This window comes from Anthonomus grandis, chromosome 7 (genome assembly GCF_022605725.1).
Source record: "Anthonomus grandis grandis chromosome 7, icAntGran1.3, whole genome shotgun sequence".
Classification (NCBI taxonomy): domain Eukaryota; kingdom Metazoa; phylum Arthropoda; class Insecta; order Coleoptera; family Curculionidae; genus Anthonomus; species Anthonomus grandis.
In genome coordinates, this window is record NC_065552.1 from 2,579,475 (window position 1) to 2,603,481 (window position 24,007).

Consider the following 24,007-nt stretch of genomic DNA (forward strand, 5'->3'; position numbering starts at 1 on the left):
TGGTTTTTGAGTTATGAGCATATTGGAAGGATTTTTTGGAAAAAAATCACATTTCTTCAAAAAAAAAAATGTTTTTTATCTTCCTGTATATTGTTTGAAAAAACGCTGAAATAGGTGTCTAATCATTTTAATTGAAGAATATTTGTTTAAATTTTCAGCCCTCTAACTCTCTTGGTTTTTGAGTTATGAGCATATTGGAAGGATTTTTTGAAAAAAAATCACATTTCTTCAAAAAAAAAAATGTTTTTTATCTTCCTGTATATTGTTTGAAAAAACGCTGAAATAGGTGTCTAATCATTTTAATTGAAGAATATTTGTACAAATTTTCAGCTCTCTAACTCTCTTAGTTTTTGTGTTATGAGCACGTTGGTAAGATTTTTTGAAAAAAAATCACATTTCTTCAAAAAAAAATTCTTGTATATTGTTTGAAAAAACGCTGAAATAGGTGTCTAATAATTTTAATTGAAGAATATTTGTACAAATTTTCAGCTCTCTAACTCTCTTGGTTTTTGAGTTATGAGCATGTTGGAAGGATTTTTTGGAAAAAAATCACATTTCTTCAAAAAAAAATTCCTGTATATTGTTTGAAAAAACGCTGAAATAGGTGTCTAATAATTTTAATTGAAGAATATTTGTACAAATTTTCAGCTCTCTAACTCTCTTGGTTTTTGAGTTATGAGCATATTGGAAGGATTTTTTGAAAAAAAATCACATTTCTTCAAAAAAAAATATGTTTTTTATCTTCCTGTATATTTTTTGAAAAAACGCTGAAATAGGTGTCTAATAATTTTAATTGAAGAATATTTGTACAAATTTTCAGCTCTCTAACTCTCTTGGTTTTTGAGTTATGAGCATATTGGAAGGATTTTTTGGAAAAAAATCACATTTCTTCAAAAAAAATATGTTTTTTATCTTCCTGTATATTTTTTGAAAAAACGCTGAAATAGGTGTCCAATCATTTTAATTGAAGAGTATTTGTACAAATTTTCAGCTCTCTAACTCTCTTGGTTTTTGAGTTATGAGCATATTGGAAGGATTTTTTGGAAAAAAATCACATTTCTTCAAAAAAAAATATGTTTTTTATCTTCCTGTATATTGTTTGAAAAAACGCTGAAATAGGTGTCTAATAATTTTAATTGAAGAATATTTGTACAAATTTTCAGCTCTCTAACTCTCTTGGTTTTTGAGTTATGAGCATATTGGAAGGATTTTTTGAAAAAAAATCACATTTCTTCAAAAAAAAATATGTTTTTTATCTTCCTGTATATTTTTTGAAAAAACGCTGAAATAGGTGTCTAATAATTTTAATTGAAGAATATTTGTACAAATTTTCAGCTCTCTAACTCTCTTGGTTTTTGAGTTATGAGCATATTGGAAGGATTTTTTGGAAAAAAATCACATTTCTTCAAAAAAAATATGTTTTTTATCTTCCTGTATATTTTTTGAAAAAACGCTGAAATAGGTGTCCAATCATTTTAATTGAAGAGTATTTGTACAAATTTTCAGCTCTCTAACTCTCTTGGTTTTTGAGTTATGAGCATATTGGAAGGATTTTTTGGAAAAAAATCACATTTCTTCAAAAAAAAATATGTTTTTTATCTTCCTGTATATTGTTTGAAAAAACGCTGAAATATGTGTCTAATTATTTTAATTGAAGAATATTTGTACAAATTTTCAGCTCTATAACTCTCTTAGTTTTTGTGTTATGAGCATGTTGGTCAGTTTTTTTGAAAAAAAGTCACATTTCTTTAAAAAAAAATGTTTTTTATCTTCCTGTATATTTTTTGAAAAAACGCTGAAATAGGTGTCTAATCATTTTAATTGAAGAATATTTTTTCAAATTTTCAGCTCTCTAACTCACTTAGTTTTTGTGTTATGAGCATGTTGGAAAAAAATCACATTTCTTCAAAAAAAATTGTTTTTCACCTCCCTGTTCATTTTTTGAAACACCCACTATTTTTTCGAATTTTAAAATAACAAACATGGTATTAGCCCCGCCTACATTCTACACTGCACACCCTGTATAAAATTTTTTTATTGTAAAACATGCGCAACTTACAATTTCAAATTGACGTGTCCGAGCGTTTTTCCGAAAACACTTTCATTTATTTATTATCGAATTTATTCCAAGTTACAGACTCGCACTATATATAAGATTGTTTTATAACTGCTTTATAGCAAATTACTTATTTCATTATAAAAATGTTTTATTAAACTGTCACATATTTATTTATAAAACTTTGTTATAAAATAAGGTTGTTTATAAGGCAGAATTATTGTAATTAAAGCCATTAAGTAATATTTTAATGTTCAATACGCTCTTAATATAACTAATATAAAAAAAATTATTTTCGTAAGAGACCATTGATTACAAGAAAAACCAGTGGCATACCTTTTTCTTTAAAAAAAATATTCCATTCAAAGCCTGCATGAACGCCAATGGCGAATATAAAAATTTAAATTACAAGTATAAGAACAACGCTATGGATGCTTAAAAACAGTGGTATTAAATTAATTACAGAGGTATCAAATTTATCGAAAAAATCAATTTTCTCTTTCAACTTTACCACCCTGTAGTGTAAAATCTAAGACGCATTGACACTTTTTGCTTGATTTCGTCCAAGGAACACGACCCTGAATTTTGTCGCAATATTAAAAAAACAGGCTGTATTAGGAATAAATTAATAGAACATATAAATTTAAAAAATAAGAAGGAAAATAAGCCGTTTTTCGTTTACCCATAAAAATCGTATAACAAATAATAAGGAGGAAAGGAAAAGTTGTAAAAATCCCGAGCCTCGCCTGACTTGTCCGCTCTGCGGCAAAAATTACGTTCCCACCGATGCGATGCGGGAAAACACCTCTTAAATCTTTTATTAAAAATGAAAATGCCGCAACACGTTACCGTTACGTTTATTTATTTTTTAATGTTTGTCTAGTTAAACTATGAAATAAATATAAAAATGTACAATGCGACTTTGTAGTGAATCGCCTTGCGCACATCACCAACGTATTTAAACAAGGAATTTATTTGATAATCCAGGATAAATCGGGAAAACACTCCAACCGGAAGTGTATGGGCTTAATACATCAACTCCAAATCGGGCGTTGATAGAAAAGAAAAATCAGTTTTCGTGGCTCGACTTCTAATTTCCAGACCCCAAAAAAAAAACCATAAATTTCTCCCTTAGACGGCGAAAAACCCCGAGAAAATTGGAAAACGAATACCGGCCGCCTTATCGTATAATTTTCACGTTTCCTTTGTGTTTCGGGGCTCTATTTCTGCTGACTTTCGCTGCCTTTTATTATATACAAACATTTATTAAGGTTTTTTTTCGCTACGTCTATATATACTAATCCAGAGGCCTAACCCTATAGGGAAAATATATATTTACATAATGCAGTAAACCCGAAAAGTTTCCCCGGTTACGAAATTACTTCATTCCGTGCCCGGATTCCCGCTTAATTCCCGACTACCGCAGGATAATCTTTTTTTTTTTTAATTTATTTTAATTAAAACGGCGGTCGTTTATTAATTGAAACTTTTATGGAGCACGTATGGGTCAAATTCAACGTTCCAGATAAGAATGGTGGATTACTACTAACCGAGGGAGGAAAAGATTAAAGCCATTTGTAGAGGGAGCTTTTTAAGAGCGGGAAGTAAAATAAATGATATTGGTACTCGGGATTCGACCACAAAAAGCGCACAATGAAGGTGACAAATGGCAGTTTTAGAATTAAAGCAGTGCGAAGTAATCCGTACAAACAAGGGCCAAGGACTGAAGGAAATACAAAAAGAGAAAGATAGTGAGAGAGTTCGGCAAGTTTGTTTCCTAACGTTTTCAACGTAAAATAGGATCTTTGGTTTCTGAAAAACCCATTTTTTCTCAAAACATCAAAATAAACCCATCGACATGGTACTAAACAAAAAGTAAAATAAAATTTTTGGCACCAGCAACAAGTGATGAGAAAACAATGATTTTCTAGCCAGTGGAAGCTGATTGAGTTCGAAAGTCCCTTAAATGGAAAAAAAGCCATTTTCATTCAACAGTTTTAAAAATTAAAATACTCATCAGCTGTCATCTTAATTTACTCAATTGAATATCAAAGTGCGCTTTGAGGTTTCCAATACCGAGTATTAAAAAACTATAGGTCATGTATAGCATGAAAAATGACTTTTCACGTCCATGTGACACAAGGATGTTTTTTACGTATGAGGTTTTATAACAAGTTTTTAGTACTCAGGGTTCTACAACAAAAAGCGCACCCTCGTTGTCAAACTGTGTATAAAATGCGCACTTTAATCACCATCAAGGTAGCAAATGACAACTGTGACATTTGTTTAAAGTAAATATCCAATTATTTGAATTTTATTACGAAATTACTTAATTTCGTGCCCGGATTCCCGCTTAATTTCCGACTACCGCAGGATCATCTTTTTTTTTTTAATTTATTTTAATTAAAACAGCGGTCGTTTATTAATTGAAACTTTTATAGAGCACGTATCGGTCAAATTCAATGTTCCAGATAAGAATGGTGGATTACTACTAACCGAGGGAGGAAAAGATTAAAGCCATTTGTAGAGGGAGCTTTTTAAGAGCGGGAATTAAAATAAATGATTTTGGTACTCGGGATTCGACCACAAAAAGCGCACAATGAAGGTGACAAATGGCAGTTTTAGAATTAAAGGAGTGCACAATAATCCATACAAATAAGGGCTAAGGATCGAAAGATAGTGAGAGAGTTCGGAAAGTTTGTTTCCTAACGTTTTCATCGTAAAATAGGATCTTTGGTACCGATAATGGTTTTCTGAAAAACTCATTTTTTCTCAAAACATCAAAATAAACCCATCGACATGGTACTAAATAAAAGGTAAAATAAAATTTTTGGTACCAGCAACAAGTGGTGAGAAAACAATGATTTTCTAGCCAGTGGAAGCTAATGGAGTTCCTCAAATGGAAAAAACCTTAAAAAGCCATTTACATTCAACAGTTTTAAAAATTAAAATACCCATCATCTTAATTTACTCGATTGAATATTAAAGTGCGCTTTGAGATTTCCAATGGCGAGTAATTAAAATCTTTAGGTCATGTATAGCATGAAAAATGACTTTTCAAGTTCATGTGACACATGAATGTTTTTACGTATGAGGTTTGATGACAAGATTTTTAGTACTCAGGGTTCTACAACAAAAAAAGGCACCCTCGTTGTCAAACTGAGTATACAAAAGCGCCATCAAGGTGACAAATGACAACTATGACATTTGTTTAAAATAACAATCCAATTATTTAGATACACACGTGTGAATGCAGCCTTATTTTAGGTTAAATTTGACACGTCTAATTTTTTGACTAACTGTCTATACTAAGTTATCCTTGCTGAGTATAATTGGATTTTGAGTATAATTGCTTCTTTAAAAACCACAAGTTACAGCCGTGCAAGCTTTCTAATTGTGTCTTATCTACATATTGGACAAATAAGCATTTAGCTTCATTATCCTTCGTTACTTCAGACTTATTTGGGTCAACCTCAGTGTCAATGCATTTTTAGACTGTATTTTTCGAGAGCTTCAAATCCATTCAAAACTTCCAATTGTGGCAACTTGATGTAAAATATTGCTCAAAATGACTAATTAACTTCTGATCTTCTTCATTTGATTTACACGGATTTCGTTTACAACACACACCACTGCCATCATGTAAACCCGACTTGATTCTAATTTTTTCATGGCCTTTCAAACCTAAATATTGCCCAAGTTAACTAACATTTTAATTAACGCGTAAATTGCACTTACTGCGCACTACACTGATTTACTAATATTTAAGGAACTTGTAATTTGTACTTTTGTCATTTTGTCTCGACGTTTTCAATAAGATAGCACTATAATTACCATTCCGCAGATAATAAAGTCATTATTGGATAAAACGTGATTACCGAAAATGCGTTTGTTTTTTTTTTTTGTTTCAGTCAACAATCGCCTCTCGACAACTAAAGTAGACGAAAATAATAATTAAAAGTTTGACTTTTCCTCGGTTAAAGCAAGTAGTAGTTTCCAGCAGCATTAATTACCTTCTCATTCGACCTCAGTTTTGCGAATTCCGAGCAGCAGTAATTAATTTTGGTGCACTAAGTGTAGTCGTGAAAACGACGTACTTAGTGCCTCGAGTTCGCTTTTATATGGAAAACGTTTGTTTATTTCAAGGGAAAACCTTTGTTTTCTTTAAGCCAACTTCGGCATATTAAGCAGTATACTTTGCATATTATTGCATTTTTGAATTCTACGTGAAAAATTTAAGAATTCAAGGCAATACGTACTATACATTGAATGAATAGGTTTTGAGATATAGGCAATTGAAGTTTCACTCCTTTGGATGAATTATTTAATGAAGAAATAAGGAAATATGATCCAGCAGAAGATTTACTGAAAATTCTGCAATATGGAAAAAAACTTCTTAAGGCTATAATCCGGAAAAAAAAAAAAAGAAAAAAACATCTAAGCTGGCTATCGTTAAGCGTAGAAGCGTAGAATTCTCGCAGATGTGAAAGAGAGAGATGCATGTATTCACGGTCAAGTAAACCTAATCAGGGAAATATGGAGCCTCCCCTTTATTGATTTTTTGGTTTAAATTTAAGTTTGTGCGCATTTTACGTCACCGGCATATTCTCTCATTTTATGGACTCTAGTGTTTACTACACAAATGTTTTGACATTTTTTTACCGTAAAGTCGTTTAGGTGCGTAAAGTAATTTGATATTTTTAATTTTTCTTATGTTTTCTTCGGTAGTAAAAAATATTTTGTATGTTACACGTGAGTAAAAATCCCCTTTTTTTATTCCAAAAAATTTTTCTCTTCCGAGCAATTGAATTAATGTGTACGCTTTTCCAGGTAATTTAATTTGTAATAGGATAAGACACTCAAATTGTCCTTTTTATTTATAACAAAATGGCCACTTTCCTATAACTAAAGAACATTTTCTACCCATCATCATTATCATCAGTACAATATTTCTCAAACTCCTCAAACAAGCTGCATCCTATAAATCACCGTAAATACCCACGTAAAGACAGCCCGGATATTTATCGTTCTCCTTCAGAGGCAAATAAATTACTTTATCCAGAAAACTAGGCCGCAATATCTCACTTAAAATCACGCCGATATAACATTGAAATATCCATATATTAAATTGCCTGGAAATATATAAAAATATTAAATACAAGGTGAATTTCATTTCTATTTCCAGTTTATTAATTTCCTGCAGTACAGCTTAAACTATCTTTAAGCAACAAGTGGATCTTGTTGCACGGTACTTTTCCGGATTATAGCCTTAAGCAGTTTTTTCCATATTGCAGAATTTTCATTCAGGATCATATTTCCTTGTTTCTTCATTAATAATTCAGTCAAAGGAGTGAAACTTTAACTGCCTATATCTCGAAACCTATTCATTCAATGTATAGTACGTATTGCCTTAAATTCTTAAATTTTTCACGTAGAATTCAAAAATGTAATAATATGCAAGGTATACTGCTTAACATGCCGAAGTTGGCTTAAAGAAAACAAAGGTTTTCCCTTGAAATAAACAAGCGTTTTCCATATAAAAGCGAACTCGAGGCACTAAGTACGTCGTTTTCACGACTACACTTAGTGCACCAAAATTAATTACTGCTGCTCGGAATTTGCAAAACTGAGGTCGAATGAGAAGGTAATTAATGCTGCTGGGAACTACTACTTGCTTTAACCGAGGAAAAGTCAAACTTTTAATTATTATTCTCGTCTAATTTAGTTGTCGAGAGGCGATTGTTGACTGAAACAAAAAAAAAACAAACGCATTTTCGGTAATCACGTTTTATCCAATAATGACTTTATTATCTGCGGAATGGTAATTATAGTGCTATCTTATTGAAAACGTCGAGACAAAATGACAAAAGTACAAATTACAAGTTCCTTAAATATTAGTAAATCAGTGTAGTGCGCAGTAAGTGCAATTTACGCGTTAATTAAAATGTTAGTTAACTTGGGCAATATTTAGGTTTGAAAGGCCATGAAAAAATTAGAATCAAGTCGAGTTTACATGATGGCAGTGGTGTGTGTTGTAAACGAAATCCGTGTAAATTAAATGAAGAAGATCAGAAGTTAATTGGTCATTTTTGAGCAATATTTTACATCAAGTTGCCACAATTGGAAGTTTTGAATGGATTTGAAGCTCTCGAAAAATACAGTCTAAAAATGCATTGACACTGAGGTTGACCCAAATAAGTCTGAAGAAGTAACGAAGGATAATGAAGCTAAATGCTTAATTGTCCAATATGTAGATAAGACACAATTAGAAAGCTTGCACGGCTGTAACTTTTGGTTTTTAAAGAAGCAATTATACTTCAAAATCCAATTATACTCAGCAAGGATACTTTCTAAGTAAGTGAGACTACTTACTTAAGTATTTCAAAAACCACTGAATCAAACAATATGAAACTATTAGTAATAAATTAAGGAAACGATACTCCACGAGTTATATCTAGAAAGTAAACTGATTCAGGCAAACATTTCCAAGTTATTTAACTCCAAACCCAGTTGATGCTTGAACCAACGCTTGTCTTTCATCGACCTCTTCCGACCAAAACTGAAGTATCTTAAAAATCACTTAGGGATTAGGAATTTTTTCCAAATGATTAAATCAATTAGGGAATTCTAATTGAGCAATTTATGCACACGTTAAGTTATTTTTTTTTCATCTTAAGAGCATAATAACTTCTATGGACTTAAACTGAAAAAATTGAACCTTTAAAGTAAATAGTAATTTGGAAAATCCTGCATTTAAAGCATTAACATTATATATTATTTTTGTTCTTGTTCTAAGCTAATAATGTGTATATCATAACTTTCTGATCAAACCGTTGCAATATTTTGAGTATCTAGTTTTGAGCGTACGTAAGAGGAATATTATGTTTTATTGCAACTTAATTTCTAAAACCTCTTAATTTTTTTAGAATAACTCATTTGATTTAAATGCTTCGGCGATTACATTTTCAATATAGAATTTAAAGGAAAGTTTGTTAAATAAAAATAAAGAATTAATAATTATAATTAATCAATAAAAATTTATTACCTTAATATCGCTTTAATTATACTTGGATTAAATGAAATTTGAATGGAGGGATGGAGAATAACAGGAAGGAAAAAGGAGAGTAAAGATATGGGGAGTGAGGGTTAGAAAGTGGGTACAAGGGAACCAATGGAAGGTGGGAGGCTTACTATAGGCTATAGAGACAGCTCAGGGGATCTTCTCAAAGGGAAGCCGACTAGCACTAACCACTTTGGTAGAGTGGCGTGGATTCAACAAGAGATCAATAAAATATAAGCGCCACCTGTTTTATCCCAGATGGATAAGAAAATCCCGATGACCAAGAAAACAGGAAATTACTAAAAGCACTATAGGACCTGAAAGAAAATCTCACAAGGAAGAACAGACAGTTTTCAGTAAATCTATATTAAAAGAAAAATTAATAATCAAACTTATTATTCTAAGAACAAGTTATGTTGCCCTTCCTAAATATAGTGTTTATATCAAAACTAAAATCTTGTATTATGTTGTTTGGGGCTAAAAGTTCGCATGAGTACTTTCGAAATAGGTCTATTTATCCAGTTTACAAGATCTATACGGTCTATTTCAATAAAATAACTAATATGTACCTAGTTATTATGAAACTATTCAAAACAATGGTGTGGTAGTAAAATCTAATGATGAGAGTGGTAACAATGTAATTTTGAGGTTAGTATTTAGTCTAATATACTACAGTAAAGCTAATGAATGTTGACAGGACTTTGGTTTACTGGTTAGGTTGTTTTACTGACTGCATGGTTCACTAAACGTCACAAACATTGATCAAACCTGGCTCCAAAAGGGCTGCATGACTGCGATGGGGGACCTGGGTGGATCGGTTTAACAGTGAATGTCAATGTAGATGTTGTGGACGTTATTGGAGTAGATGAGTGGAGATTTCTACCTCTTATAATCGTGGATAAAGACCATACCGGGGGATAAAAAAAAAGCCAATGAAATTGGCCTTTTCTCGGGAACACAAAACTGGACACTTAAACAAAGAACCTTGAAAAAGTTGGGATTTAACTACACCACTTATAATCCTGCACTATTGCAGTATGGCATTTAGTATCCACAAACTAAAATACCCAAAAGGTGAGTTTTTAACTTTTTATTGGAGTAAAATCGGCAAATATACCAAGAAACAACCTTCTTCAAAGGCTTGTTCTTCAAGACTCCTAGAGGTCAAAGATTTTCGCGCCAGAAATGGTTTTAGTAGGGATATAGGAGAATGAGATGGGATCTTATTGGCTAGGGTATGACTTATGACATTAGTGAAATCAAAACAATTAAAAAAAATTAATGTTATGATTAATAATTTGAGTTTCATCATAAGAATTGAAAATTATTGATATACTTTTATTTTATTAATTGAAACTTCCTTTTTTAAAAACAATTTGTTTAATTAAAAAGAAGAATACAATTAAAGCAACTTACAAACTAACATGAAGTTTGCTTAAAGACTACCGTTTAATAACTAATTCGCGCCTGCAAAGCAACTGGTATATATATAAAATAAATGCTGAACAAGCAGGATGAAGCGAAAGAGAATGAATAAAAATATACATAGGCATAAATGGCCATATAACTATATCAAAAATAGAATTAATACTGAAATGATAACTGTTTATTTTATTTAATTTTAGCACCAGAATAACTTAGAAATTGCCTCTTAAAGTTCTATAATCGAGCTATGCTTTTGCTAACATTTTAGATTCATTTTATTTTCTTATTCTTTATGTATCTGACGAAAATAAAGTGTAACAAGTTTCAGGTCAAACAAGACACCAAAGTTCTTAAAAAATTCATCAAAGTACTTTTCCTTAAGGTATGATTAAGTTAGATAAAGATATAATAAGATTAAGATATAATTAGAGGTATAAGTTTATTTAAAAGTGGGCAGAACTCTGAAATTAACTTTAAAGAAATGCAAAAATTGGTCAAATTTAAAATATTGACATACTCCACCACTTTAGAGTAGAGATTTCAATCCAGCACTGACCAATTATTTTCTTATTTTTTTTAATTATTTTAATTTAGTATTTTTGATTTTTTTTAAATGTTTTTTTCAATAGTAAAAAAAAAATTTTATGTTACACGTGTGTAAAAATCCCCTTTTTCTATTCATGATAATTGTCAAATTTCCCATTCATCAAAAAAGGACCATTTCACACATTTGTTACATAAATAACTATTTTATGTACCTATGTACATCGTACCTATTTTCCCAAAAACGTAAATTGTTTAAAACTTATCGATAAATTTTAAAACAAAAAAATTAAAATAAACCCATCGACGTGGAACTCTTTTTTAGCTAATTTTGTACAATTAAGCCACTGGTAAAATTAAAATTTTTGTATCTATTAGCGGTTCTCTTAAAAACACTTTTTTTTCGTAAACAAAAGTAAGATTAACATAATCTTCAGATCCTAGATATAAGAAAAATATCCATTAACGACCCTTTTTTAAATTCCTCAATTTATAAAATCACCTCGCTCCTTGACAATAATTTTAGTAACCACTACCTGTACACTCGCTCTAAATACATGTGCTTACTTGTGTCCCGTCTACTTGATGCAATTTTAATTTTACGTTTTTTTTATGTTGTTATTTGTCTCGTTGCCTATTGTTGTTGTTTTTATTTGTTGCACTAACTTTCTTTTGCAGCGCAGGAATGGGATTTTCGAATCGCTCGCGAATTCCCTAAAGACGGTCCTGTGGCCGGTTGCCAACGATATTAGCTCTGTAAGTGTCCACCCGCTACACACATAATATAACAAAAACAGTTTTTTTTTTTTAATTGGGGTATAATAGCACGCAGTAATATGCACTAAATTTCATCGATAAACGTCTCAATTTGTAAGCTTGCTTCGTTCTTTTTGTTGGATATAGGTTAAAAAATATTATTTCAGAGCATCGATTTATATATTTTGGTTGGTATATTTCGATCTTAATGAGATCATGCTTGGGACTATATTGCAAAGATTTGGATATTGTACAAATTCATCTCCATTTTACCTACCAGCCGCATCTTTGTCTAAAAATAAGACAAAAACTTCATATACAAGAATCTTGAAAAGTGAATCGTTTTCATGTTACAGGGTGTTGTATAATTCCTATTGGAGATGGTTTGTTGTTAATATTTTCGAAACGCCTGGTTTTCGAAATTTTTATCGTGTACGTACTACTGTTATTGTTACTAACTGATTTTATAACATTTTATGCTAAAATATATACAGGGTCGATTAAAATTAGTAGTCAGCAAAGATAGCAAAGATAGTCAGCCTGTAACATGAAAACGATTCACTTTTCAAGATTCCTGTATATGAAGTTTTTGTCTTATTTTTAGACAAAGATGCGGCTGGTAAAATATTGCGATGTAATTTCGGGACACCCTGTATAGTCCTCAAAATGATCTCGTAGAGATCGAAATATACCAACCAAAATGTATAAATCGATCGTCTGAATTAGTTTTTCTGTTATGTTTATACAGTCAGTGCTTATATCGGTGAAGTTTAGTCTGGGAATGCTTATTGGGTTTGATTTTTGGGAGTAGTTTAGTTTTTTTTGTTGGCATTTTAAAATTACAGGTACACGACACTAACAAAGTCGACACTAGTAGGTATAGCGGATTCAAATCAAAATTAAAATAGGCTACTTTCTTCCAACTAAGTAAATAGTAAAATCAGATTCTTTGTGCCATGAACTGTTTTCTCAAAAAGGCAATTTAAAAATAAAATCAAAGAAAACGAGTTCAGGTAGGAGCACGGGCATAAAGAAATTCTGCAGTAAGTACTACCTTTTTCTCTATCTCTTTTATTCTTTAAATCACGTCTGAAATTATCTTCAATATTTTATTTCTCACTCTTTCTCTTTCTTCTTTTTATCAGTTTCTTAGGTCTCTCATCTTCTCTTTGTCTCATTATATTATCACAGCTTGTTATTTCCCCTTTTACTGATTTTTGTCAGCATTACCAATCAGCATATAAAGGCCCTAGAGCGCATTATTCATGCGCATAACAATGTTGCCAGTGGTAAATTATGTATAGTATAATTTGGAGCTATAAAGACCGAAGCAAGTGTCCTTTTTGCCCTTTTTGTTCCACTCACTTCTACTTTAAACGCAATAAAAGTAAGTGGCTATTAGCTAAATGGTTTTGGCACCAACTGGAAAGGTTAAAGGTTACTTTGAACTTTAAATCTGTGCAACTGAAGTCTGTCGGCGTCTGTGACACGAACTTACTTAACCGGTTTTAATTAACATTGTGTTACCCTATAAGGAGTTTGTTAATTAATGTTTAAATTTACTATATAATTAGATATACGGGGGGGTCCACTTTTTGACACTTTATCCGCCGCACTTTTTGATTTTCCGCGTGCGTGTTATAAAAAAAATTACAATTAACGAATTGTCATTTACGTCAAAAGGCAATTACTAACGATTCTGTTTTACCGACCGAAAATCGCTTTAGACAGATTTTCATCTGTCAAATGCCAAATAAAGATCATATTTTATGCATCTGTCAATTGTCAACGACAAGTTAGCAACTGAGGATTTACTTGTCATTTTTTGACAATCCATCTTCAACAAATCTGGTTTCCCAACCGAAAACATACACATTGAACAGCATATTGGCACAACCTTCTTTGAGTAAAGATGGCTGTGATATTGGTAAGTCGTTTTTTGACAATTTACAGCATCTCCATGAAATCTGTTTTACCGGCCCAAAACTGCGATTCTATTGGTCGAACGCAAGCGCATTACGTCAAATATCAGGACAGTAAAGAACAGCTGTTATCCGTCAACGCCCATTAAGGTCTCTGTTTTACCGGCCGAAAATGGACAAACGCAAGCACATTTTGCAAAAAAAATTGGCTATCTAGGAAAGCAGATTTCTTTCGTGTTTTGTACGAATTTTCTGGATTTCTACTAAATTTCTTAACGCATCCGCATTACAAGGATTAGAAATTAATTATTTATGTCGTTTTTGCGCATTAGCGAATACTGTAAGTTGTTAAAAAATGACATTTAATGAATTAAAGTGTCACTGTTTTCGGCCGGTAAAACAGCTTTCTTTGATGTGCTGTCAATTTTTAACAAATTACTTATCAAACTTGTGTTCTTCTGTATTTTTGCCTAAAATAAAATGAGAAATGAACATCAGCTGTTATCTGTCAAAGCGAGTCGATAAATAGCTCTCTGTTTTACCGGCCAAAAAACTGGTTGACGCAAGCGCCTAACGCAACACGTGTTAAAAGTGTTTTTTTTTGTTTCTTGAAACGTAAATGTCAGACAATTGAAATACGTTTGCGTTTTATAAACTGTAAATCTGGCTTTATCTTTTTGTATTTGTCCAATCATATCAATTCTGTTTTCAGTCGTTAAAACAGATTTCTTTTGAGTTTTGTGAATGTCTTTTACAGCTAAAGAGCTTAAGCTGCATTTCTACTAATAAATAACGAGTTCGCATTACAAGGTAAGAAATTGACTAATTATTACGTATTTGCGCATTCGCAAACACTGTCGTTTGTCAAAAAATGACATTCAATGAGTTCCGAGTTAAAGAGCTCTGTTTTACCGGCCTAAGACTGCTATGTGATTGGTTGCATAAAATACGGTTGCGTTGGACGAATCGTAAATCTGGTTTTATCTTTTTGCGTTCGTCCGTTTAAATCACTTTTGTTTTCTGTGGGTAAAACAGATTTCTTAAAAATACTGTCGGTTGTCAAAAAATGACAATTATTCAAGTCTCAATCTAGCTTTCAATTTGTATTTATTCTCTTTGTCATATGAACATCAGCTATCGTACTTCAAAATGCATTTTTTCTAAGGGCTCTGTTTTACCGACCGAACACAGTCATTGGAATTAGTAGCAGATGTGGTCGCGTCAACGCATAAATTGAACTGAATAAAATGCACGCGGTTATCAGTCGGTAAAACAGATTTCTTAGAAGTGTTGTCAATTGTCAACAAATTACTTATCAAACTTGTGTTCAAAGTGTATTTCACCAAAAATTTAAATATTATTTTAATTCAAGTTCAGAAGTTAAAATGTCATTATGTTCGGTCAGTAAAACAGATTTCTTGAAAATAGGTTGTCAAAAATTGATAGTTAATGAATTGTCATACGTTTTACTCTGAATTACCTTTTAATTGATTATTTTTGCCTAAAATAAAGTGAGAAATGAACATCAGCTGTTATCTGTCAAAGCGAGTCGATAAATAGCTCTCTGTTTTACCGAGCAAAAACTAGTTGACGCAAGCGCTTGCGCAAGTGTTTCTTTTTGTTTCTTAAAACGTAAAAGTCAGACAATTGAAATACGTTTGCGTTTTATAAACTGTAAATCTGGCTTTATCTTTTTGTATTGGTCCAATCATATTAATTCTGTTTTCAGTCGTTAAAACAGATTTCTTTTGAGTTTTGTGAATGTCTTTTACAGCTAAAGAGCTTAAGCTGCATTTCTACTAATAAATAACGCGTTCGCATTACAAGCTAAGAAATTGACTAATTATTACGTATATTTGCGCATTCGCAAATAGTGTCGATTGTCAAAAAATTACATTCACTGAGTTCCAATTAAAGGACTCTGTTTTACCGGCCCAAGACTATGTAATTGGTTGCCGACGTGGTTGCGTCAACTTATAAGTCAGACCGAATAAAATACGGTTGCGTTGGATGAACCGTAAATCCGGCTTTATCTTTTTGCGTTCGTTCATTCAAATCACTTTTGTTTTCTGTCGATAAAACAGATTTTTTAAAAATACTGTCGATTGTCAAAAAATTACAACTAATCAATTGTCAATCTTGCTTTTAATTTGTATTTATTCTCTTTGTCATATAAATATCAGCTGTCGTACTTCAGAAGGCAATTTTTCTAAGGGCTCTGTTTTACCGACTGATGACACAGCCATTTGAATTAGTTGCAAATGTGGTGGCGTCCACGCATAAATTGAACTGAGTAAAATACCTCTTTGTTTTTAGTCGGTAAAACAGATTTTTTGGAGATGCTGTCAAATGTCAAGAAGTTACTGGTCACTCTTTTTTTTGTCAATGTATATTTGACCAAAAGTAAAATTAAAACGTCACTATTCTCGGTCGGTAAAACAGATTTCTTGGAGATACTGTCCAAAAAAATGACAATTAATGAATAATTGTCAATCTTACTTTCGATTTGTATTTATGGTACGGTATGGTACTTGTGAAATTTTACTAAGAACTCTGTTTTACCGTCCGAACACCGCTTTGAACAGATTTTCATCTGTCGAATAAATATTATGCCTTACGCCTGCGTAAATGCCATCCATTGTCCTTTAATTAATTATTTTTTACCTAAAATAAAGACAGAAGTGAATATCAGTTATTATATATACGTCAAAGCCAAGTTGCCAACTGTTTTACCGGCTGAAAATGGCGATATATTTGATCGAATGCAAAAGACAGTCCAGTCGGTAAAACAGTTTTTTTGAGAATCGATCGGCTTTATTCGGATGTCTTCGACATCTAGACAGTGAGGATCTAGTACGAGAATAAAAAATTGTCACTGTCAGATGTTAAAAAAAATTACTTGTAAGTTAAAGGACTCTGTTATACTGGTTGTCGGTAAAGCCAATTAGTTTTAAGCGAAATGTACAGATGGCGTAACCTAATCCTGTTTACTCTTTTGTTATGCGCATGCGTGTCAGTAAGATGGCGCACTTAACGAAACCGTTATGTTATTTTATTATGTTTTATTTCATATTTTTTTTCTAATTGTTTTCAGCCTTCTTTGGGTTTGTTCGATTCCCTTATCAATTCGTTAACGACATTTTTGTGGCCGGTGGCGAACGATTTTAGTTCAGTAAGTTTGAATGGACAAAAAGTGGCAACGATTCATGTGTTTAACGTACTAACTTGGATTAAATGTTGTCTTGTGACCCTTTACGTTGTATACTAATTGTTTATATATAAAACCACCCTCCTCTAACCCCACTCCCTCTTGACTGTTGCCACAAGCCACGCCCAATTTGATTATATAGAAAAGTCCAAAAGGTCCAGGAATGGGGGAGAGGAGAGGGGAGTTTACTTTTCAGGTGAGAATCATTAGAACTTTCTCCCGTAACATTCACCCTTGGAAATAAATTTGAATAATGGCGGGAAAATGCCTTGACCTTGTAAATGTTCCAATTAGCTTGCTGGAACACCTTAAATATGTGCATTATTTCACCTCAATTCACATTAAAATTGCGTGTAAACGCAATATTGAGTATCCCAGACGTACTGGCAACAGTGGTGTATTTTCGACCTGTAACGATCAATATTTGCATGTTGGTAACACTGTTTTGAACATAGAAGTTATAAATTTGAATGTACCATTGTTGCCATTTCGACCGTCAACGCAATATATAATAATGCCAGTACGTTCTTAAATAGTTCTACGGTTTGGCAACAGTGCACTAAATGTCATTTGAATATTTGAGAGCACTACTGTCATTTTTGACAAATGAAGTTAAAAATTAAAGTGCTCCATTGTTGCCACTCGTTATCAGATTTTTTTAATCAAGAAAGCTGTTGAATCATACAATTTGTCGACGTGGCTCTTTACTATTGGATCTAACGTCAAGTTTCTCTTCTCTTATTTGACAGATGTCATTGAAATCAGAATTTTTAAAAGTTGTTACTTCTGTGATTGTTAAATTAGTGACATGATAAATTAGGAAAAAGCTTGTTGTCATGTAGTTTCTCAATGGGTTGGTAGAATAACGTTCAATACAGACAAGTAGCACCTTAAATAAAACAATAGAAAATCATAATTTGGCAACATTGCTGCCTTTGACGTGAGTTGTCACTTGTTTGACAAGTGACATTAGAATCAGGGACGTATGTATTATTACTCATTTTTAAATTCGCTCTATTCTATTCGACTATTGATTGGTCTATTTTCGTTAATTTTATTTATGTGTTGCTGGTTGCCTGTACAGGGTGTTGAAATGTCACCAATTAATGCAACCTTAATTTTTTTAAACGATCACAGGTATGTTATTCAGTTTGGCTGCACTTTAGTATTATCGAGTGAAACGTCGAGTGTCAACTATTTGACAGGTGACATTAAAATCAGGGTTGTATTTTTTTTATAGTTGGCACTGTTGTCATTTAATTTCTCAACCGGTTTACAAACAACTAAATAAACCCAAATAGAAAAGATGGAAAAAAAATCAATATTGGGGGCTTACAACTTAGTTTTGATTTAAACAATTTGGCAACATTGGAGCGTTTTCTCTTTTAAGTCTCCTGTAAATATTGGGGCAGACGTCACTCAACTATTTGACCAATGATAATCAGGGTTGTACTTTTTTATTTTTTAAGGTTGACCACTGTTGCCATTCAATCTTTCAGCTGCTCTACATACAAGTAAAATAATAATTTTATTTGAAAAAAAATCGATATTATTTAAACAGTGTGGCAACTTTGGTGAACCCGTAAAAATTAACCTAGACGTCACTTTTAGAATTTGACAGCTGACATTAGAATCAGGGTTGTATTTTCCATTTGTTTAGTGTGGTCAAAAAATCGAATGCATCATTGTTGGTTTCGCGACAGGACGAATGCAATTCAAAGACTTAGGGTCGATTTTGAACGTGCGAATTTTGGCAACATTGGTGCTTTCTTTCTGTAAATATCAGCCTAAACGCCATTTGGTAACATTGATGTTGTACGTTGCTTTTTTTCTTATAGGCACCCGCGAGAAGTTGGATCGAGGCAACTTTTCACAAACGGGAATGTTCCAGATACAAGCCGACTGCTAAGGACGAATCACGGTAAGTCAAAGTTTTAACGTCTAGAGAAAGTTCGTAATTAAGAAATGCGCAATTTAGGAGCTTAAAACAACATAAAACTATGGGTGGTAAATTTGTCAGTTTGTTTAGTGTAATACGAGGGAAATGAAGGGCGTGAATGGAGGTGATTTGCGACAAAATGGGAGCGCAATCAAGACGTGAGCTCTAAGCCGTTTTTCCGCCGTCAATTAGTCGCGACAGAAAGCCCTTTTAAGCCCTTAGAATTTAGTTGGAGATGTTCTTTTTTTAAACTGTATTAGGTGTTAACTGAGTCAACGCTATAAAGAATTTAGCACAGTTAATATGGGTTTAATCATGTAGCAACCAATTAATAAAAAATTGACATATTTTATATAATTTTAGTTACTTCTTTATGTGTTAAGTAGTAAACCATTGAAATTTGAATTGACCTTTCATTAAGTTTACTGTAATGCTGAGTAGGGGTTTATGTATAGGCACCCAAGAAAGTTATTAGCGAGTGGTGTATATAAATTAAATCGCTAAAAACTTCCATTAAAGTATAGTACAGTTAGTTGAATCAGTGAGGTTTAACGCATAGCAACAACAATTTTTCAAAACACGTGTTGCTATGTATTAAAGGCCATAAATTCAATTGACATTTCACTAACTTCACTGTAATGCTTTGTGGAAGGGGGGATTTATGCGTGAGCATGCACGAACTTAAAAATATACCTATATATATGGTATATTTTTAAGTTCGTGATGAGCATGTAAGAAAAACTTTGTCTAGTCGTATATATAAACTTAATCAGTAAAAATTTTTCGGACTATACTCACTTAGAGGCCAGTTGAATAAAGTGTGTTGCTGTGTGTGGTGTTTTGTTGTTGATTATTTAACGTTCGTAAATTGGAGGTTGTTTGTTATATGAAACAAATGTTTAAAAAGAAAAACTGTTGAGTTATTTCCAAACAAAGAAACTCTATTCCGAAGCATGCCGCATTGTACCGAATCTGTTTTTCCCCTAACCCTATTTTTTGGTATGTCAATGTCATTTGTCATTACTATTACAATAGACCAGTTAATACAGTTGACCAGCAAAATACTACAATTCTCCCCTGGCACAATTCAAAACATTCCTAACCGTATGAGTATGACATTAATGACCTAAGAAAAACAAATATATTATGCTAAACATACTAAAAATTATATGTACTAAAAAAACTAATTTTAAGATATTATATCTATACCAGTACATATCATAAGCTAATAACTGAACATAACATTTAAACTTCACACAGTTCTTACTCTACTACAAAGTCTTCATACCGGCTTGGCATTTTACAGTCTCTTTTTGGCCTCTCATCAGTCTTCATCATAATGTCAGGATTCTCCATATGAAGATTCGCCATTGTGTCAACAAAACTCAGATGAAGATGTACTTGTTTCGTCTTCATCTTCAGAGCTTCTGGAGTTCTCTTCTGAGCCTGATTGAAAAATGAGCTCAATGTCATTTTTGATTCATCGAACAAAGATGGTTCGAAATGGTTAGGTGAGTTGACTTCTCGTGGGTCTTCAGAAATGGATTCTGTTGATATCTCAACAGGATGATCTTCCCTCTGGCTGGCTTCACTAACTGGTGTTGGAGGGAGTGGGAAAGGATATTGTATGGGGATAGGATCATTGGCAAATTTCCAACGAATGCTGGTTTTCTTAATTGGTGCTATTTGATGTTCATCTCTAGCTACAACAGCTTTGGAATCTTGGTTATTCAAAGGACTCAGGAATTTCTTAAAAAAGATTCCTAGTAATAATATATTCATTTCTCTTGGCTTTTATTGAAGAACCCGTAAATTGTACAATTTTAAAGGGTCTTGGGTCACATGCAGGTGTCAAACTAGAGTTCTTTTTGACTGTTTACACAGAACTAAATCTCCTAACTGAAAGTTATGTGACTTAGTCTTCCTCTTCTTATCTGCATAATTCTTCTGTTTCAACTTGTTCTTGAAATCCAGTTGCTTGATGTCTTTATATCCATTTGATTTAAGGTTTTTCAGTGTAAGTAGAAAATTATTCATTTTCCTGCCAAAGACAATTTCAAATGGTGATTTTTCAGTTGTGGAGTGTGGTGTGCTCCTGTAATTTATCAAAAACTCATGAATTTTTGAGTAAAAATGTCCATTTTCAATGTGAGAGCACAGTAATGATTTTTTCACAGTTTTAACGAATCTTTCAGCCATACTATTAGCTTCTGGCCATGCTGGTGTTATTCTCGTGTGTTTTATCCCATAGTTTTGTAGAAAACTAGCAAATTGTTGTCCATTAAATGGTGGTCCATTATAGATTCTGGAAATCCCCAGGTAGCAAAAATTCCATCCAAAGTTGACTTCAGTGCTGTAAAAGAAGTGGAATTTACCATCTCTATAATGGGATATTTTGAAAATTCATCGACTGCTAAAAAGATGTACCTGTTTTGATGAAAAGGTCCTGCAAAATCTATATCAATATGTTGAAAAGGATACTCTGGACGTAGACTTGATTTTATTGGATCCCTATGATTGACCTTAGTAACTGCTTGGCATGGTACACAGAATTTTATGTATTTTTCAGTTAAAATGTCTAAATTTGGAAACCAAATTTTTGTTCTTAACAATTGTTTTGTTTTTGTTATGCCTAAGTGTCCTTTATGGGCCAATTCTATTGCTGTTTCTTGTAAAGACACGGGTAAAACAATTCTATGGTCTCTCAGTATCACTTCATCACTATAAATAAATTCATCTTTAATTTTTAGATAAGGTGTTAACTCTGGTAACTTCCAATATCTTTGATTATTATTTGATATAGCCTCAATTAAAGTTTTAAGTGTTTTATCTCCTCGGGTAGCTTCTTGAACCTCGGCTAGTGTTAAAGCTTTGGGTAGAGAATTCCTGATACACACATTGACATATTGTTCTACTTTATCTTGTTGGACATATTGTTTGCAGGTGGTTGGCTCTGGATGTCTTGATAAGTAGTCTGATGGATTAGTGATGCCTTTTTGATGAACTATCTTGAAGTTATAAGGCTGAATTCTTAATAAGAGTCTTTCAACTCTTGCATTGGGAGCTGTTCTTGTGTTTTCTAATATTTTTACAATGGGTAAATTGTCACAATGCAATATAAATGTGGAACCATAAAGATAATTATGAAAATGTTGTATAGACCAAGTGCAAGCAAGTGCTTCCTTTTCAAACTGACTGTATCTTCTTTGTACATCAGAAAGTGTGGTGCTTGCATACTCAACAATTTGAATATTTTTTTTTGGGTAGCCTTTGACATCCTCTTGAGCTAGTATTGATCCAATTCCAGTAGGGCTTCCATCAACATAAAGATGTGTGGTTTTCTTTATATCAAAATAAGCAAGATTTTTAGTACTACTTAATTCTTGCTTCAGCATATTAAAAATTTTCTCATGGTCCTCTGTCCAATGAAAAACTACATCTTTCAGAGTAACTTGTCGCAGTGGTTCTGCTTTTTCTGACAGTTTAGGTATAAACTTGCCAACATATCCGATCATACGAAGAAAGGATCTGACTTCAGGACTTTTAAGGTTTAAAATGCTGCTGACCTTGTTAGGATCTGGATGGATTCCTTCGGAAGAAAAGACAAAGCCAAAACATTTTATTTTATTTGTGCTATAGATGCATTTATTTTTGTTAATTGTAAGATTGTTATCTTTTAGTGTTTGAAGAACTTTTCTCAAAATGGTATCATGCTCGTGTTTGTTCTTGCCAAAGATCAAAATGTCATCACTGATGTTGATAACTCCCTGAATGTTCTGTAAAACTTTACTTATGGTGTCTTGGAAAATTTCTGCTGCTGAATTAATTCCAAAACTCAACCTTTTATACCTGAACAATCCAATATGTGTTGAGAATGTTGTTATGTATCTTGACTCTTCAGACAATGTTAATTAATGATACCCTTCTTTTAGGTCAATTTTACTAAACATTGTTGATCCATTACGTTCTGTTATAACCTCATCAATTGTTGGTGTAACATGTCTTTTCCTGATTATGGAAATTTATCGTGTTTTTTGATAAATTTAGTCGTATTTGGCACCTAATTTATTCAGTCACCTTAAATTGAATATAATCGTATTTACATGGACTATATTTGTCGGCTCTTTTGCATTATTTCACAATTGCAAAGCCTAAATAAATTAAGGTCTTTGCTACGTAGTTACCTAATTAACAATTTCGTCATGGGACGTATCTCACAGTTTCAGTCTGTAAAAAAATGTTTTGTTGGTTGCTACATAGCAAAGGGATAATGGCTCGTTTTATTCGAGACTACGATTTGTTTTTAATTTTCGCGATTTTTTTTCAATTAATTTTAAAAGAAACCCACTTACGAAATGTCTATATAAACATCCCTCGAATCAAGACAGATTGGACTGAAAGTATCCGAGGTCAACCATCTCAGGTCTAACATGATGTGGCCTCCAAATCCTAGTACAGTTCAGACCCAAAAAAAAATGATTGGTTGGTTGTTACATAGCTACAGAATACGGTGTAAGTACGAGTAATTAAGGAAAATTTGATTTAAATAAAAAAGAAGTAGATTGAGAAGAATTTGGATAATGGCTGGTGTTATTTGGGACCACGGTAAAATTTGATAAATTCTGATTTTTGTTAGTACGCCTTAAAATGCGATGAGAGCCCTGGGTATGGTGGACATGGGTATGGCCCTATGGGCCTGCAGGCAGGCTTTCGGTACCTGGGGTCTGTCTCCTAAGACCCTGCACTGGATCTACTCGCGCATTGTGAAACCTCTTCTCACATAAGGGGCTATCGTTTGGTGGCCATGTACCGAGAGAGCGAAAATTCGTGCTCAACTGGACAGAGTCCAGCGTCTTGCATGTCTCAGCATAACGGGTTCCATGCGGACGGCGCGGCGCCAACTAGAGCGCTTGAAACTCTGCTGAGCCTTCCGTCTCTGGACCTCGTTGTGCAATTCGAGGCAATGAGGACTGCGTACAGGCTATACGTCCTCGGCGAACTACGTGCTCGCGAGACCGGTCACGCAAAAATTTGGTCACGGGCCATACAGGAATGTCCTCTCCTTCTGATGGCAGTGACTGCATGGCTCCAGTGACTG

At 32.9% G+C, this 24,007-nt stretch overlaps 1 protein-coding gene across 2 annotated transcripts in view; it reads left to right on the top strand.

Annotated features, from left to right (window-relative positions):
* The window catches only part of LOC126738390 (transient receptor potential cation channel trpm), a 191,549-nt gene that overhangs the window by 29,449 nt on the left and 138,093 nt on the right, over positions 1-24,007 (top strand). Inside the window, exons 4-5 of one of the 2 annotated variants that reach the window (XM_050443699.1) lie at positions 11,763-11,840; positions 18,809-18,891. In XM_050443699.1, coding sequence (XP_050299656.1) covers positions 11,763-11,840; positions 18,809-18,891 — 161 coding nt within the window. Of the gene's footprint in view, positions 1-11,762; positions 11,841-16,856; positions 16,935-18,808; positions 18,892-24,007 lie in introns of both variants that reach the window. The other variant, XM_050443698.1, reaches the window with a different exon arrangement.